The 18052-nt window shown below is 46.0% G+C and overlaps 1 protein-coding gene across 5 annotated transcripts in view; it reads left to right on the forward strand.

Moving 5' to 3' along the window:
* Window positions 1-5064: 5064 nt before the first annotated feature.
* IL1RAPL2 (interleukin 1 receptor accessory protein like 2) overlaps window positions 5065-18052 on the forward strand; it is a 337388-nt gene continuing 324400 nt past the window's right edge. Inside the window, exons 1-2 of one of the 5 annotated variants that reach the window (XM_077185966.1) lie at window positions 5065-5254; window positions 17840-17940. In XM_077185966.1, the coding sequence (XP_077042081.1) occupies window positions 17859-17940 (82 nt within the window). In that variant the 5' untranslated portion in view covers window positions 5065-5254; window positions 17840-17858. Of the gene's footprint in view, window positions 5255-5920; window positions 6062-6497; window positions 6681-17839; window positions 17941-18052 lie in introns of those variants that run through there. The other 4 variants (XM_054641407.2, XM_077185965.1, XM_077185964.1 and 1 more) reach the window with 4 other exon arrangements.

Here is an 18052-nt window from a genome sequence, read left to right on the forward strand (position 1 = left end):
TCTGTAGCTCTGCCTCTGCCAGCCACAGTTGTGCTGGCAGATCAGCACAATGAAAAGGGGATGAAGGGAGGAGAAGCAAGGAGCTGATGGAGGACTTTTATATTACCAGGTGCTGATGTGCTTTAGGGTGTTGTTGGTACTCACCACAAGTCTCAGAGCTGCTGAATTGATTGTGTAGCTGCATCCCATGTAGAGGACAGAAATCACCAGTACAAGAGTTTGTGTGTGCTTTTACTCCTCCCCATTTTTTTTTTAGCTGATTATTGGTTCTTCTACCAAAATGTGAAATAAACAGGCAAAGGCAGCATTTGTCTAAGTTGTGTCTGAGAAATTCCCAATGGCAAATAGAAGCTTATTTCCACTATCTGTCAGTGGATTTTACATCTCTGCTCCACAAACTACTCTGCACATGAAAAAAGGCTTGCTATTTGAGCAGTTTCCCTAGCAAGCTCTTTGCTGGATTAAGGCAAAATTAGGATTTGTGTCTGATTTTAATTAATCCCAAACAGTGATTCCCTTTCTTCTGTTTGCCAGTCAAGAGAAACAGGTAAATAGTCAATATGTTATCTCTTTTTGCTCTTCTACAGAAATATAATGACTACTGCAGGAAACCTTACCTGTGCTGTAAAGCTGTCATGTTTTTCTTTGGGGAAGGAAATTCTTATTTTCCCATCCATATACCCATGCAGAACAGTTACTCTTCTTACACTCTCTACATGCAAAATGCTTAATAATTTTATCTTCAGCTTTCAAACATAAAAGTGAGAAAGTTACCCTATTCCAAACTTAACTACTTGTGTATGTTGTTGGTATCAAATAAGATTACTGCTTGGAAGATACTGCATTTATCTTTCACTTGAAATAACCCAGGAGATGCAAAATGAATTTTGAAATCTTGGCATTTACTGCTGCTTTATACTCTATGTGTGCAACTTCAGTCAAGCGCAGTGACACTGTTGTGTGAGTCCCTCCAACTGAAGGGAATTGGCACTCTATTAACAATCCCTCTTTGCAGAGCTGAATGGGAAATGTGTTACTACTCAGCTCTGTGTTTGTCTCCTGAAGAGTGGTGATCAGAATCACGGCTGCTACCAGCCAGGCAGGATTCTTTCCTTGTCAGCTTATTCCTTCCTGTAGCTAATCCCTCATCCAGCATTATCCAGCTGTTGATGTCCTCCTCCCTTCACAACAGGCACTCTTTGCTTTGGCTTTTGTCCCACGTAAATGCAGCCCTGCCAAGTCCCTCTGTGATGAGCTCCCTTCTGTGCTCTGCTGCTGCAGCATCAGCATCTCCCCTCCTCAGTGCTTGCACCTCTCCCTGCTCTGGGGACGTGGGTGCTGCTGGCAGAGCCCAGGGCAGCAGGACAAACAGGGGCTGGAGATGGTGGAGGCAGCCTGGGTGATACCCTGGGGCCCTGCAGCTTTCACCTGGGCTGAGGCAGGTTGTGCCCACCTGCAATGGGGATATCCATTGGCTTTGCCTCGCTGCTAAAATTAATGGCTGGGAAGAGTTGATGGTGTTTCCAGAGATGGACTTAGCTTTCATGGGTGGCTTGTGAGCAGGAGCATTCACGCACACACACACGCGCATAATTTTCATGTGTGGCCATGTTTCCCAAAGATCAGACCTGAATCTGTGCTGCTATATATGAAAGACTAGACATAAAGTCAATAAATGTGACTCTACACAGCTGTAAATCCTCTCATCCTGTCATCTTCCCATTCAGGCAAGAAAGATGTGAGAATTGTGTAGACTCAGAAGCAGAGGTTCATGGCAAGGCTGGGGCTCTCCTGATCATAGCATAGAGGATGGCCCCTTCTGGAAGCAGCTGCTGGTGGCAAAGCTCATAAGGGCAACTCACATCCCCTAAATGACCTTCCTCCTGCTGGAGGCTGCTCACTGCACCCCAGCAAGCTGCTCATGTGGAAGCTCTTTAATTTCTGCTGTGTAAAGTCAAACCAAACCTTTCCTATTTGACTGAAGAGGAGCACAATGCAACACACGAAAGCAGCAGATCCATCAGTTCTTGAGGGGTGAAAAAAGAGCAGCTGGGAGAGCAGCTTCAGCTGGTGGCTGTCTGATGAAGATGTTTGGCTACAATCTAATTGTAATGGATGTGGGTGAGTCCACACATAGGTTGATTTAAATTGATTAAGAAAGCCTACCTGACTCTCTCAAAGCTAACTGAAGTCAATGGAAAACAATCCTTTTCCCTGAATTCTCTGATACTGAGTTAAAGCCCTAGAATTCCACCTCATGAAATAATTTGATTGGCAGAAAAAATGAAGAAATTTAGTAAATCAAGGATTGGAGAAGTAAATTTGAAATGATGCATTTGGTTCCTGGCTCTTCACAGATTTACTGCTTGGCATTGCTCAAGTTCACTGGTATTTTTTGTCATTCCTTCCTAGTATGGACAGATATGACAGTGAGAATAATTCTTCTCTCTCCCATTTTTATTGAGGTCAACTCTCTCTTCCTTCAGTGTGTCTACAACACAGTGCACCTGGAAGGTCTCAGCTGGGGTCCCTGACCTGCTTTACCAGACATGAAAAAACAACAACAACAACAAAAGAGGTCAGAAACAACAGCCAAAGCAGGTCTCTACTTCTTTAGTGGTACATCAGAAACAAGTGTAAGGCTTGGTGCATGGCAGGCTGCTCCTACAGCTCCTCTGAAGGCTGATCTCTCCTGCCCTGTACTCAACTCAATGAATACCACATTCCTCTTTGCCTTCCTACATTATTTTCCACAACTGGCTGAGAAAACATCAGAATAAGGGAAACAAAGTTACTTTAAAAAATAAATTATCAGTCAGTGATATGTTCCCCTACTTTTTAAATGAATAATATATACATTCATATAGTGACCATAATAATTTGTTTTTTGACTTGGTATAAAATGCTGAAGAATGTCTAGTGGTACCACTTCAAGTATAATTCCAAAATAATGATTAATGCAGCTTCACCTAACTGTATGTTTCAAAGTTCATGGGATGTTTTATTTCTAAGCTTTAAATCTTTTAATTCAACTAAAAAGTGACTTTAGTAAGTGACTTGATATACAATGAAAAAAATAGCACACTTACACTGTAATCATGCCAGGAGAAGTGAAAGAGTAGCTGAAGTGTCAGAGGTTATGAGTTGCAGCAAAGGTATCAGTGTCTTGGTGAAGTCGGTGTCCCCTGGACAAGCGAGGTCTCCTGGAAACATTTTGTCTCTTTCAAATTATTTAAAAGAATTATACAGGTAGTAAAATGTTTATTGATCTTTGTCATGTTCCTGCTCTACAATAATTTTGCTCATTTACTGTATGTAAGAATACCTTGAGGGTGCCTGAATCCTCCTCACATCTGGGACTGGGAAAAGTCACCATGTTTGGTTGTTCTTGGCCTTGCAGGTCAACATGGCTGAACATCATTTCCTTGAGCCTAGAGAGGCTCTAAAGGATGGTTACACTCAGAGAAATGCCTAAGAATGTTGCTACTTTTGTTATCCTTGTGTGGTATCTAGTTCAGATTTGCTTTGCCTGTAGGTAACAAGACAATCTTTCTAATTGTCAGCTCTGCATATGTGATAGTGACCCAAAAGCAGAGCCAAGTGCTTTCTTGACTTTGACAATAATTGCAAAGATGCTGATGCATAGTTGAGGTGAGCAGCGTGCAATTGAGCAGGATCTGGCTTTTCTCATCTGTTCTGGCTTGAGGGCAGGGTGATGAGGGGATGCTGATTTCACTGCTGAGGGTCTCCTGAGGAAGATGCTTTTCTGTGGCTGGCTCGTGTTTAGGTTTTAATCTTCTCACTGCTGAGTTGCTCAGTGTTTGCAGCTTCTCAGTGGTCCTGTGCCCTGTGACACAGCACCAGTCAAGCCAAGCAGTGGCACTGTAAAGTCCTAAAGTGCCACTTACAGAAATTTGCCCCATGATTTTTCTGCCTATATCTCAGTTACCTGAAAAAACTGTGTTCTCCTCTGAATCTGAGTAAAATGCAGTAGATTATAGTCTTACATGGAGCTATTCCAAGATATTTAAAAGTGAATAAAAATCAGCACAGGGAAACTAAAAATAACACTACCATTCTGTGGAGAGCATGAATGTGCCATGACAGAAGCAGAGTTAGGGAGGAGAAATGTAGCCTGGTCCAGTTAAAGGCAGTCTGGTAAAATGCATGCTAATGATGGTGTGAAAACGCAAAGAGGGTTTGAAAGCAGCTTCTCCGTTCAACACAGATGCTGAAAGCCCTGGGGCGAGCTGTCCCTCTGTCTGCAGTGGAGCCTCTGTGGGTTCTGCGGGCAGCCCGAGGCCAGGGCAGCACTGCCCGGACAGGGGCAAAAGGGACCCTGGTGCTTCTCTAAGTGTCAGCGTTTGCCTGTGACCCTCGGAGAGCCGCAGCTCTCACTCCAGTGTGCGCTGCTACCGGGCACTGCCTGCAGCAGGGACTGCTCTGCCTTCACTGCCCTGCCCTAGGGTTAGAGTTAGGGCTGCGCCTGGGGTTGGGGTTTTGAAAACCACAAAGCGCAGAGCTCCAGGCACGCTGGAGCGGCAACAGGCATGCCAAGGGGAACACAGAACTGCCACAACGTGGCTTCCTCCACAGCTTTGTCCTTGGGACCAGCCTTAGACCAAGGCTACTTTTACTGCCTAGGGTTAGGGTTTTGAAAGCACAAAGCCCAGAGCTCCAGGCACGCTGCAGCTGCAAAAGGCATCCCAAGGAGAACACAAAACTGCCAAAACCTGGCTTCCTCCACAGCCTTCTCCTTTGAACCAGCCTTAGCCGAAGGCTGCTTTTTTTGTTGTGCTTAGTGTTGGGGTTACTCCCTCGGTTCCATGCCATGTCTCCTGGTAAGGCGCCGACCCCTTCTCAACGTTTTGCTCCATCCATCCATCTGTTGGCTACATCTTCTGCAGAGACCGGAGCCACGTTCGCGGCCGTAGCTGTCCCTTGCCATTCGGCTCCCCGTGGGTTCCTGTCGGGTCTCTTTGGGTGTTTCGCGGTGCGGGCGGTGCCGCGGGGCGGTCCCGGGGCCGCGGCGGTGCCGGGCCGGGGCTGCAGGGCGGAGGCGCGGCCGCCAGGGGGCGCTGCTGCTCGCGCGGCGCGGGGCGGGCGCACCTGGCGCGCGGGGCCGCGGGTCCCGGCCCGCTCCACGGACACGGACACGGAGCGGGACCGGGACCGGGACCGCCCCGCCGGCCGCCGCTCCGGGGGACACCCACGGCCCGCCGGCATGCAGCCCTAGAGGGGAGCTGCCCTGGAGGTGAGTCCGGCGCGCGGCGCTTCTCGCGGCAGTTCCCTTTTTTACTAAAAAAGAAAAAGAAAAAAAGAAATCCCTGAGAAAAAGAAAAGTTCGTCCCTTCTCCAGCCGCCGCGCGCGGGACGGGCCAGAGCTGCGGCTGCTGCCTCATCCCGCCCGGAGCTCCGGGCGGGCGGAGCGACCCCGGGGTCCCGCTGGTGCCGCGGCGCTCCCGAGGGGCTCCGGGCAGGGACCCCCGCAGCTCCGGCTCTCCGTCCCGGTGCCGCTGTCCCGGTGCCGCTGTGTCGGAGCGGATGCTCGGGGCCGGATCCGTCCGTAGCGGCGTGGCCGCTCCACCGCTCCCCGGACTGAGCCCGGCTGCTGTTGGAAGATCCGGGAATGTTTTCTGTCTCGAAGGGGGGAATCTCGGTCGGTACCGAGGGTCTCTCAGCCTCGCGAACGCGTGCGGGGCTTACCGGGAAAAGTGTTACTGCCGGGGATTTAAAATAAAAGCACCGGAGCAGTTTCCTTTAGGGATGATGCAGCGCGGTGGAGTCTGCTGAAGTGGTGCCGGTGCTTTGGAGGCTTGGCCGCTCTGAGTTACCGTGGTGGGTGTTGGACTTGAAACCTCTGCCTCTGAAAGTTCCGTGACAATAAAGCTGCTCTGGTTTCCTTTGGAGTCCGATGGAAATCTGCTGAAGGGCACTAAACATTTCTGAAGTGGCTTGGATTCAGCCGCTGTTTTCAGAGAGCTTGTCCCTGGACTGCTGTCTCTGCTAGGATTCAAAGAATCAAAAGTTTCTGGTGGAAAATGCTCAGAGTTGGAGTAAGGTTTGTGTACTTTTGGCAATTTCTGTGCCTGTTGTGTTAACGCTCAAACTTGCGTTTGTACCGTGAGGGGAAACCCGTTGTGGCAGGAGCCAGCGGTCTGTAGCGCTCCTCGGCAGCGTTTATAGTCTCTGATTTATCCTCCCTGAGTTTTTACCCTGATTATTTAAAAAAATAATAACATATTTTTAGCGTCTGTGTAAGGTTTGTGGGTGTTACAGCATCACTACCTGACTGCGGGTAGATCTGAGGTTTTTCAGGGCATTGTTAGTGGTGGGGGCAGGCGAGGTGAGCCGCGGTGGGCTCGGGAGCGGGAAGGGCTGCGGGGAAGGGCAGTGCCCCGGTGCTGTGTGAGTGTGGGGCTGTTGCATTCACGCCCGAGACAAGCTCTCATTCGCCCTAAACGCTTCCCGTCCGTGCCGAAAAGGGGACGCTGATTCTCATCAGGGTTAAACCTCTGCAGCTGCGTGGCTCTCTGTGGTGCCCGCGGGAGCAGGTGGATGGCTGCCCTGCCTCTGAGGAGCGCACGGCAAGGAGATTCCCCCCGGAGGCAGGAGCGGGCCAGCCCTGGGGGGGACATGGTGCCTGGAAAGCTTTGCCCGTGCCAGAGCCGAGGCGGGAGGTGAGTGTGGGGTGGAAGCCGAGAGCGAGACAAGCGCTGGCTTTGCCGTAGAGTGACTGCAGAGGAGAGCGTGGGGCACGCAGGGATTTGGGGCTCCCTAAGGCAGCGGGGTGTAATGCATGTGCAGTGAGCATGAGGAGTGAGAGTTGTGGCAGGTCACCGAGGCACTGGCAGCGATCCTCAGGAGTGAGCCCGTGATCCATCAGGGCTGTGACTGGCGATGTGCAGGGCGGCTTCCTGAGAAATTACTGAGGATCGCATCCTTCTGAGGATGTTCCTCTGGGCACAGGAGACCCCTTGCAGTGGGAGGACGGGGCTTGGGCCGACTTCCCTGCAGAGTGCCGGTGTTGCTAGGCAGCAGCTTGAACCTCCAGCGTGCTCCAGATCCCAGCCTGCGAGGGGAGACCTTCCTCTCCTGAAGCTTTCTAGCTGGTGACCAAGGCTGGAAAGTACAGATCCTGTGGGTGTGCATGCACTTCTTGCTTGCTCCTGGGTACTGGGGAGGGGTGCTCAGCTGGGAGGGTTCTGGGTTGTTAGCTGACAGCAAGACTTGTTCATACTCACCCACCGACTTGGGCTGCAGGCAAGCCCGGGAGAGAGAGATGAATCTTTGAATGTTCCATTTGTAAGACTTAAGAGTTCTCTGCAGAGCACCTTTTTCTTTTCACAGTACCTGGAAGCTCATTGGAGGTTTGTCTTCAGCTTGTGTGGTGATTGATGCTTTAGCAGTTAAATGGGAGGGGGAGGGAAAAGGGAGGAAGGAAGGCCAGGTGTGCCACATTAATGCACTGAGCCAGCAGGAGTCAATTTTAGTGGATGCCACACAACTGCTGCAGCCTCAGTGCACGAATGGCATCAGCCAGTGCTGTCTGAACTGCTCTGTATCTCACAGAGCACTGGAAAGCCTTTTAATTTTCAGAGCTGCCAGTCTGGTGGCTGCACTTTGAAGCAGTGCAGTAGCTGAAGCTGTTGGAAACTAGCAGGGGTGGGACTGACCACTCTCCAAACAGAAGTCAGATCAAAAAGGAGCCTGAAAGGGTCAGGAGGGATTCATAGGCTGGTGTGGTGAAGGTGAGTTCAGCAGAAGGGCAGTTCTTGTGGCACAGATAACTTCTTATCAGGCAGGAATTGGGGGTGTGGGAGGAGGAAAATTCCTGGTTTGGAGGCTGGAGGCTTGGGCCTCAGGAGAACCTGGACTTGGCAGCCTTAAGCCTGGCTGGGGCTGCAGAGGAGTGTGGAAGTGGAGGCAGGCAGGAGCACACTTGCTGGTCTCAGGATCTCATGGGGGTTGTGCTGTGCCACTGTGGGATGAGCTTGAGCCATGGAGGGTTTAGGAGTGGGTTTGTCTGGAGGTGTCAGGCAGCTGCTGGGGGTCTGTGAGGAGCCCAGCAGTGATGCTGAGAGGCTGCTGGAGAGCCAGGAGGAGGGAATGGGGACAGCATGTGAGGCTTGTACCCCTTGGGATGCTCTGCCTGCTTGGAGAGGGCAGGAGCCTCCAGGCTGTCTGGATGGGGTGTTCCTGTAAGGAGATTTGGTTGGTTTGCATAGGCAGAGTAATTTTTTTTTCCGTGACTGTTCTCAGCTGTTTCCTGGGGAGAGAAGAATGCGTGTTACAGTAATCACTTAAAGCTGTGGAGAACAGTGTCCTCTATGTGGCATTTGGAAGGGGGAGACTGCTCAAAACTTTCTATGCCCTGGGTTGTGATGCCCTTGTGGGACCAGAGGTGGAGGAAAAGTTCCAAGGAGCAGGAGCAGTGATCCCTGCTGGCTGAGGTGGGAAGCTGCCAGGGATGGCTGGGGCAGGTGGCCTTGGCCTGGGTGTCTGAGGGGAAAGGCTGAGAAGTTGTACTCACTGTGAGGAGTACAAATAAAGCATTTATACTGTATGGACTTTTCCTGCTCTCTGAAACATTCCTGCTCCTCAAACTGAGGCTCAAGCTGAAAATATCAAGGGATGCTAAATTGTGAGCAATTGTTAAAGAGCCTTAAAGAGCTGTATGGGAAGCTGTGTCTGCTCTTTATTTCCAAGCCTTCCTCAAACAATGAGAGTCTGAGCTATTTATCAGGAGCTCTTTTAGTGCTGGAAGGGAAAGTGAACATTTAAAGTGTATCACAAAATAAAGAGGCGCTTTAAGAGGCAATTTGCTTTTCAGGATGTCCAACTAAAAATAAATCTTTCTTTAAACAGCCTTGAAAAGAAAACAGAGAGAAAAGATCTTGCCCTTGCTGAGAATAAGGAAAATCTTTTTGCTAGCTTTGATGGTGAGGGTTTCCTCTGGCATCTGGTACTAGATCCAGGTAAACCCTCTTGGAACTGGTGGAGAGCTGAGGGATGTGTTATATTCAGTAACAAAGCTGGTGAGAGAGAGACTGTGTGTTAGAAACTTCTGTAGGGATTTTGGCTAATCCTTTCCACCCTAAAAGCACTACAGAGTTCCTTCCACTCCTCTTTTCTTTGTTTTATGTAACAGTTAATTAACAAAGATGTCTATTTGACAAAGTAATTTCAGGGCACATAAAATATGTATTTTACTCTTATTTTGGCTGCATCAGAACAAACTCCATTGTTTTCAAGATTTCCATGAAATGAGTTAAAGTAGCATCCTATAAGCAGTTTCTCATAGTTCTCAAATTCTGGGGGACGTTGTTTCTTTGCTTACTTAATTATATTTTTATTTTCACTCAGACAAATCTGGCAGTACATATGTGTAAAGTCCAGTCTCTGGTTATGTAAGGGGAAAAAAAAAATCCCTATCAAGAATCTGTTTATCACTTTAAGGAGCAGCAATGCTGCCGAGTTCAGTGAAAGCAACTTGCCTCTGCTGACAGCAAAGTGCCATGCCTGGCTTCTCTGGGACTGTTTTCTAAGTGGAAAACCGTAGACGAGTGTTTTATAAGGAGCCTGACAGCTGGTATGTCATCTTTTCCTGTTAATTCTGTCTTCTTTGAGCATCATGAATTAGTTAGGAAAGCGTGTGCCATGGATGAGATCAAGGAATGTATTTCTAAGCACATCACAGGCAGAACTGTGTTCTCACAGAGCCTGTTTCATTGACGTGCAGGAGTGAGCTTGGACCAGACTTGGCATGAATAGTGCAAATACTGTAATTCTGTTAATATTGCAGAGCTATGAGTGTGTGTAAGAGCAGGGATAATGCCAATACTGCTGACAGTTGCAGCTATAGTCTCTCTGCTGTGTGGTCATGGACAGAGGCCTGTTTTAAAGGCTCTGTAAAAGCAGGGAACATTTCAGCATGCAGATGGCAGCCCAGTCTAAAATCTAGTTCTGTTTTACTGAGCACCTCTGTAATGAGCCTTGAGGAGCACAAGGGGAACGAGAGAAGTGGTGGAGGGGGAAAGAGGAGGGATGTGCTATCTTTCAGGATTGAGACCTCCCTTTGAACTGTCTCTCTCCATTTTTAATAGCTTTTCTGCAAAAGCTGCTTGGGGAGCAGGGTTAGAACGGGTATGAAAGAAGCAAAGCATCTAATCTTTTGGCTTAATAATGCCCTGGTGTAGGCAGCTGCAAAGTGGACAGACTTCCTTACTGATATAAGAGCAGAGAGCAGTGAGCGAAATTGGTGTGGGTGAGAATGGTCCCTTCTCATCTCTTTTAATCTGAAAGGTCTTCTACTTTTGTAGTTGAGGGTCTGCAGAGAGGACCTCTGATTGCTGGAGGGGCTAAAGCAGTCAGGAGAAAACAGCCCTGACCTGAGCAGTGCTGTTTGTTCTGGGTGTCAGCAACTGAACAGCTGGAGTCAAGTGCAGCCATGGTTTTTCTGGAATTTACAGGGTTTATCAGTGTATCTGAAGCCTAACAGCAACTTGGTTTTTTTCACTCAAGAGCTCTGAATAGCAGGAGTCAGAGTCCTTTTTTCCTGTGCGAGGCTTCTCCACAGCCCAGGGCAGCCTGGCTGGGATGGGTTGGGGTAGTCCCCGAACCTGTCACAGCCCAGAAGAAATTTGTCATCCTGGGACAGTGCCCAGCAACCTTGTCAGCTTTGAGAAGCATGAGTGGTCACCCATATGTGGTCACCCATGGCTGGGGCTCCTCTCTCCCCTCACATGGCTGTGGTTACTGCTGCACCTCACTCTGCACTGGGAGCTTCCTGCTGTAACTGCATCAATTCTAGCACTTAGGCTGATTCAAGGTGATTCTTAAAATCTCTCCCCTTTCCTCACTGCTAGTGTACACGTTTAGCTTTCCAAATGTAGATTGTCTTCACATTTTCTTCTCTCCCCCAGTGGGCTTTTCTGTAAGCTTTTAAGTACTTCTGCAAGGTGGTGAGAGGCTAAGCCCTACTCTGTAAACTTAAACTCTGGCTCTGGGAGTCTTTACATTTCCTACAGTACTTCATGTTGCCTGAAGTACTGTATTGATTAAACCACAATCTGCAGGAGTAAATATATGTAGAATATCAATAGCTTCTACTCTAGGGGGAAAAAAAGGCTGTAAATTAATTGGTCCATTATGTTGACCTCATAAACCATGAGGGCTTGCAGTACAGCTGTAATCCTCCTCCCACAACATGTATTTCACTTTGAATGTCTGTAAAAGGTCTGGACTACTCAAACTTAAAACCTGGGACACACCTATCTATCTATCTAATCTATCTATCTAATCTATCTATCTCTCTATCCTAGCATGTGTAGTTAGAATATTGCAATGTTAAGGCTGAACAATAGTTCTCTCTAGAATCCAGGGTAGTGCTGAATCAGTACATCACTGATGGTGCAGCTGGGTATGAGGCTTAAACAGTAGCTAACTTTCCCACTCCTTTGTCATTCTTGTTCCTCCTTACAGTTGCTTTTTGTGTTTCTAAGTGCAAGAGCTGTTGCAATGAGGGGTGAGTACGATTCAGGGATTTAAAATCTGATTTGAAGATATAATGAACTGGAATTCTGTGTGAGTTGCTTAGGGAATCGAGGTCAGTGTGTGGTGTGGGCTGATAGAACTCCATCTGCTAATCAGTGCTGTTAGTCCTAGTTCTTCTGGTTTACAAACCTGTTAAGATGGGCTGCTTAGGTTTTTATTGAATTGGCAGCGATTCAGATGCGTGTGTACATCGTATGCTCATCACTCTCTGTAGTGTTTGATGCTACAGATATTGTAATCTTTATCTATATTCAGAATATTTCAGGGGTTTTTCCCGTTTCCTGCCCTTTTTTCCCCCCCCCCATAAATGAGCACTATTTTAGGAAGCTATTGGATCAGAAAATTCTTTTAAGAAAATGTTCTTGTGTTAATGCATGCAGGGTTCTCTCTACAGGGCAAGCCAGCAGTTTATTCAGTGTTGAGTCTGACTGCCACTTTACCATAGCTAAAATCACTTCTACAACTCTGCAGCCAGACATATTAATAGGGGAAGTTAATGGGGTGTTTGCCATCCACAGTATTTTTCTTTTGTGCTTGGCACTGAAGCCCGTTTTTTTGTTTCTGTGTTACACTGTGAGATTATTTTTGAAACTTTAAGACTCTGCACTAATTCTTCTACAGTTCCATTTGGAAGATATTTAACCTTTTAGTGGCGGCATTAAAATATTTTCAAACAAAACCTGTGTATTAACACCAAAGGATGTTTCTTCTGAAACAACTAGTAAGATGCTGAGTTTATTCCTTTCACATCACAGAAGATCTGTGAGTTTTAGGTTTTTATTCCTTTACACCCAGACATTCAACCTTTAGGGGAGTCATTACAGATAAGTATTATAACCTTGTAAGTATTTGGCTGTGGGTTCCCTTTGCTTTGTCAGGACAAGACCTTGCTTTTTCCTTGTTGTATTACTGTCATGTGGGTGATACACTGCTGAGCCAGTAATAATCCCAGACAGTTTAGATGTTGTCTTTTTGTTGCTGTTTATTTCCAGTTTGTGTAACGCAAACACTGTGTTGAGCAGGCATAGCATGTTTCCCTCATGTCTTAGTGTTAGAGACAAATTTTAGGAGAAAGCACTCTGGAATGAGCATCTCCTCTAAAGAGAAACGGCTTCAATAACTCCCCTTTCTTCTGCCAGTGAAAGAAATGGATACCATGGGATGAAAGCAAAAAAAACTAAAACTGTTTATAAACTATGCAAGATACCTGCAAAGCACGGGAATAAAAATGGAACCTTCCATCTCAGCCCCACTTCTCCACATGGCTGGGAGGCAAAGATGGAGGCTGCCCTTCTTTGTCTCTGGGAAGGGAGGAGAAAAGGGTTCACAGCAGCTGGGAACCTGTTGCATTTCTGGCATGGGTCTCCTCCTCACAGCAGCCAAAGTTGGTGGATTTTTGTCCTTTCTCATGTTGGTTCAGCTCCTCTGAGGTCTCAGGTTCCGAGGGGTCCCACTGGATCCCTGATGGGCTAAAAAGAAAAACCCAAGCCCAAAACAGTTCAAGGGAAAAAGCCCAGCCAGAACCGAAAAGTCACTGAAGGATTCCCAGTACAGCCTCCAGGCTGGAGTAAGGGAAGGGAAAAAAACTTCTGGTCTCAATCTAGCAAAAGCTTGTCTGACAAAAGGAACAATGCAGGGTCCCTGGGCCATGCTGGAGCACTGGATAGAGTCTGAACAGAGCCCAGAGCTCCCTCTGGCCCCACCACCTGCTTCATCCTTGAGATACAGCAGCCATTTCTGGGCATGAAGCAGATGATTAGGGAATAAAGTATCATCATAAAATCACCTAGGACTCCTCATTTTAAAATTTCTCTTTAAGCTTCACCTTAACAAGGAGAATTAGGCAGATGTGGGTTTAGTTAAGGACCTGAGAGGTCCAGTGGAGAATTAAATCCTGCAAGACAAATGCTGAATGCACACTGCCTTGTAGAATTAATGCTCCTTGTGTATTTAGACAACTTAAGTGGCTGGTTATGATGGCAAAGATGCACAATGAATTAGGCAAAATGAAATATTCTTTGATGCTCATTGAGCAGCAGAGCGAAGAACACTGCATGACCCATATCAAGTAGAGCTGAAGAGACATTATTTGAGCTAGCATGCATCTCTGATCTTGAGTATTTTATCTCTGATCTTGAGTATTTTTTCTTTATGTTTGAGGTATCAACAAAAAGGAACTGGTGCCCATTGTGGATTGCTTCCAACCAACATATTATATAGGCTGATACATTTAAGCTCCCTATTATATAGGCTTTTAGTAATGAACAGCTCAATGTGGTATGTTGGCAAAAGAGAAGACCTGAGAGTGAGTTCATATTAAAATTTAAAGCCTTAAAAAGTGGGCTGGGGAAATGGTTTGAAAAGAAATGAACAGGACTCACCATCTAGCCTACTGTAAAAACAATGAAAGAATTACTGTTGCCATTTCATCCTTTGTGTGTGGGGTGAAAATGGTAATTTATTTTTGTGAGATATCTGAGCAACAAAACCTGACAATTGGAAATCACTAAAGAGGTGGGTCGCTGTTTTTAATGAGTGCCTTCTGCATCACAGCTTCTGTGGAGAAACCAGAACCTACAGAGCCTCGTGGTGTGTCAGCAAATCTCAGCCTGTGCACAGACGTGTGCCTGAGTGCACAGGCACTGCTTTTCCTTTCTTGTTTTCTTTCAGAAAGGAGCACTGCATGAACAAAGCTTGTGGTACAAATTACAGCAAAGCTAAATTATATTTAAAGCGTGAACTTGGGAATCTCAGTGCTGGGTTTTGTGCAAAATATGAACGCTCTGATTTTCTTCTCTTTTCTTCTGATTTCTAAGAGCCTCCTTCTAACCTTGTCACTTGAAGTTCCTTTGAGTCCCAGAAGCCATAGGAGCTGAAGGGATGCTGGAAAGACAGCAGGCAGTACATGAAGGAAACAGGAACACAGCAATTTCCCAAGCTCTGTTTCCTGAGGAATTTGGTGGAAGAAAGAAGTTTCTCAAAAGAGATGAAGTGTTAGGCAGAATACGGGAGTCAGGGTGGTTTTTGTTAGAAGAACAAAATTTGTGCTGCGTTGCAGCCTGGTCCCCTTGTAGTTTTGGGTGCCTACAGGACACTGTGACACTTGCCTGAAGTCAGGTCTGTAGCACAAATGGGTGAAGAGGGAAGGAGGGACCTTATTGGCAGTGCAATGATGAAGAATTAAGTTGTCACACCTTGCTGCTCCTACATTTCTCTCTCTGATAGCAGCCACCTTCCTTTGCTTACCTGGATTCAAATACAGCCTGGCTGGTCACGGCAAGGCTTGGACTACTGACTTTTCCTTCTCTGTCAACAAGCACTTCATTCTCTGTCTCTCTTCCCTCCTCTCGAGGATTTTGGGCAAGTTGGCCGTAATTGGTATTTCTATGTCCTTATTGAGTGCGATGTCTTCAATCTTCTGGGAATGGCATGAACTTGGTTCCCCTCTTATGAGGCATATCCAGTAGAGCTGTAACATTCTTGTTACAGCTGAGAGCCCCTACTCACACCTGCTTGGAGTTTGCAACATCAGAGTAAGTGGCTCCTCAGGGAAATGCTGCTCAGTGCCTGTGAGGGGAAAGTTTTGTCAAATTGCAAAATCAGCCCCTGCTTGCAGGGAATTGGCATTGAACTCTGGCTGGTTTATTCTATCTTGTGTTTTGTTCATGTTCTTCATCAGACCACAGGCATCCACTCCACATTTATTCCCAAAAGCCTGGCACAGGGCTGGCTGGGGTCTGTGGTCCATCCCACTGCCTGACAGGTGAGTGAGTGGCCCTGAGGAGGGAGTTGAGAGCAGTCTTGGCACACTCAGCTCCAGAAATCTCCTGAGCAAATTTAGAAACGTAGTCTTGAGCTAATACAACCTTTCTTCTTCTGGCTGCTGGACATTCTTCTGGGGGAAATACAGCTTATTTTGTATCTTGTGCCCTTTGTTAACCTGAATGTTTAAAAGCAGTCATCTCAGATAGGGCAGTTTGAACAGCCTGGTTGTCTGTGGCTGGCTGCTGTCCCAGGACAGACACAGGGACCCCCTGGTCACTCTGCTGGGACTGACCCCACTGCCTGCTGGCATCTCTGCCATGGTGGAGGTGACACTCAGGCTCTGATGTGTATTTTCATGCCAGCCTCAGTGGAGTTGTGTCAGATGTGACAACTCTGAGGCTTTGGGCTTGATTATGAATGACTGGGTGGTGCTGTGGTTTCTTGCCCTTTTGCTGCTCTATTTTCCTGATTTGTGGAGGTACAGAGACTGACTGCCTTGGTGAGGATAGGGCTTCAAAAAGTACAACTCCTATCAATGCTGACAGAACCAAGAATTTTCTGCTCTGCCTAGCATTAATATTGGTTGGCAGAACTTGCTTTGAATTTTTAAATGTATTTAATGCAGCCTAGCTTGTTTGGGGTGGAGATGTACAGACCCACATGAAAAAGGACCTAGGAATTCCATATTTCAGCTGTAATTACTGAGGGGGGAAAAGTGGAGAAACTAATTTGCAAAGCTATACTTGAAAATCATTCTAGCATAACATCATCATTACAATTATCTGTCAAAAGATTTAGTTCAATTACTTCTTTTTCAGCTCTCTTGTCAAGATAGCCTTACTGGTTTCAGGATTGTGTTACTCCAAGGAGAGGTCAAGGAAGAGTGAATGCTACTTCTGTCATTAACCACTGTCAGGCAGCCTTCAGTGCATATTTTTTCTTGAAAATGCCTTAGCATTGTTACTGTGAGGAATCAATAGGCATAAAGTGCCATTGAATTCAGAGAGGGGAAAAAAATCCACTGCCTGTTTATAGATTGTAGTACAGTAAGGTGAGAGGAAGAGAACTTCAGTTTAAAGTGGAATTTTGAAATTGAATAGCAGCACAATTCCTGTAGTGTAAAAGATTACACAGGGTTACTTACATTTTCTTCACACAACGATAGGCCAGTAATAAAATTACAAGGAAAGAATATTTGATGTAATAAACTCAAATTAAACTGAATAAATGTCAGTGAACAGCAGGACATTGCAACCTCTTGCTGCTTTGTTGTGTTGAGTAAATGCTCAGAGCTGGAGGGGTCTGGGCTTCTCTGGAGTTGGAGATTTGGGACCTCTGAGTGAGCTGGGTGGGCAGAGGTCTTACAGCATTTATGGGAGGATTCTGTTCACTGGCCTCAGTTTTGACTCCTAATGCTGGTAGTTTTGTGCATTTCTGTTTAATTAAAACTGCTGTAAAATGTGTGCTGAATCTTTTGGTGCAAATAATAACTTCACATGATTTAGATAGCTGCCAGTTTTATCTGATAATCAGGGTCCTGATCTAAAGTCTGTATCTTAAATGGAGATGAATTCCTGGAGCTTAAATGTATCAGGCCACTTAAAGGCCCATGACTTCAAGCTAAGCATAGATTTGAGGGCTCTAGATTATAATTAAGCATCTCTCTTTGAGAGAGATGGGCTTAGATGAATTCAGATTTGTTCTACCTGTTTTTAAGTGCAGAGAAGAATCCTCAGTTTGCTTTTGCTATCTTTTCTCTAATGGCCTGGTACTTGTAAATGAAAACAGAATTAGTTCCAGTAATTATATAAAATTAAAAATAAAATTCCAAACTAGATTTTCCCTTTTTCTTTTTTAATGTACATAACATAAAGTAAGTAGTAAACTTCACAGGTGAGACTCCTGAAACCTACATTCATTGATTTCTGAATTTTGTTCACCTTTCTTTTCCTCATTGTATAGGAGAAATTTCTGGAACAGCATTAATTGTAGGCAATTGTAGGCATTGTAGGAGGTTTTACAGTGCCACCAGTGGGAAGGTAAGGTTGCTAAGAGAGATTGTATGAACTATTCTTTTCCTGAATAATATGATTTTTTTTTTTAAAGTGTGTGGCCTGTTTGCACAAGACAAAGCTAATTGCGACCATCAGGGTTTTCCCATAACATACAAAAGTAACATACAAAATGACTAAATAACACACAAAAATCTGCCATATTAGACCCATACTACTTCAAATAAGCTGTTACATCTTGTGATTTTTTCTTTGAGAGCAAAATTATATTTTTGAGGTATCATTTAAAAAAACTCAACCCTTTTGTGTGCTAGTAAGAGGTAAATCGTTCATACATGGTTACTTTGAACTGTTGTGTTTTCCTACTCCTGCCTAAACATAAACTGAGAAGTTGTTACATTAAGCCATTGCCCTGTTGTGGTTCTTTGAGAAATGTTTAACTGTAGCTGCTGCTTTGTTGTAGTGAAAAGCTGTGATTCAGACTTTGTACTACGTTTGCATTTCAGCTGCCACAGAAAGTGAAAGATGAAGCCTCTTGTTTTCTTGGTTCTTGTGATCTGTACTGTAGTCAGCATGAATTTGAAGCTCGTGTCAAAGAGAAATTCTGGTAAGTCACAGAAAATTATTTTTACTTTTGGATCTGGACCTCATGTTCATGCAATCAAGAGTTTTAGAAGGCTGCATTTTATTTTGCATAGGTAGTGCTTGTTCTGTTCTGC

This window comes from Agelaius phoeniceus, chromosome 14, assembly GCF_051311805.1.
Source record: "Agelaius phoeniceus isolate bAgePho1 chromosome 14, bAgePho1.hap1, whole genome shotgun sequence".
Taxonomy (NCBI): Eukaryota; Metazoa; Chordata; class Aves; order Passeriformes; family Icteridae; genus Agelaius; species Agelaius phoeniceus.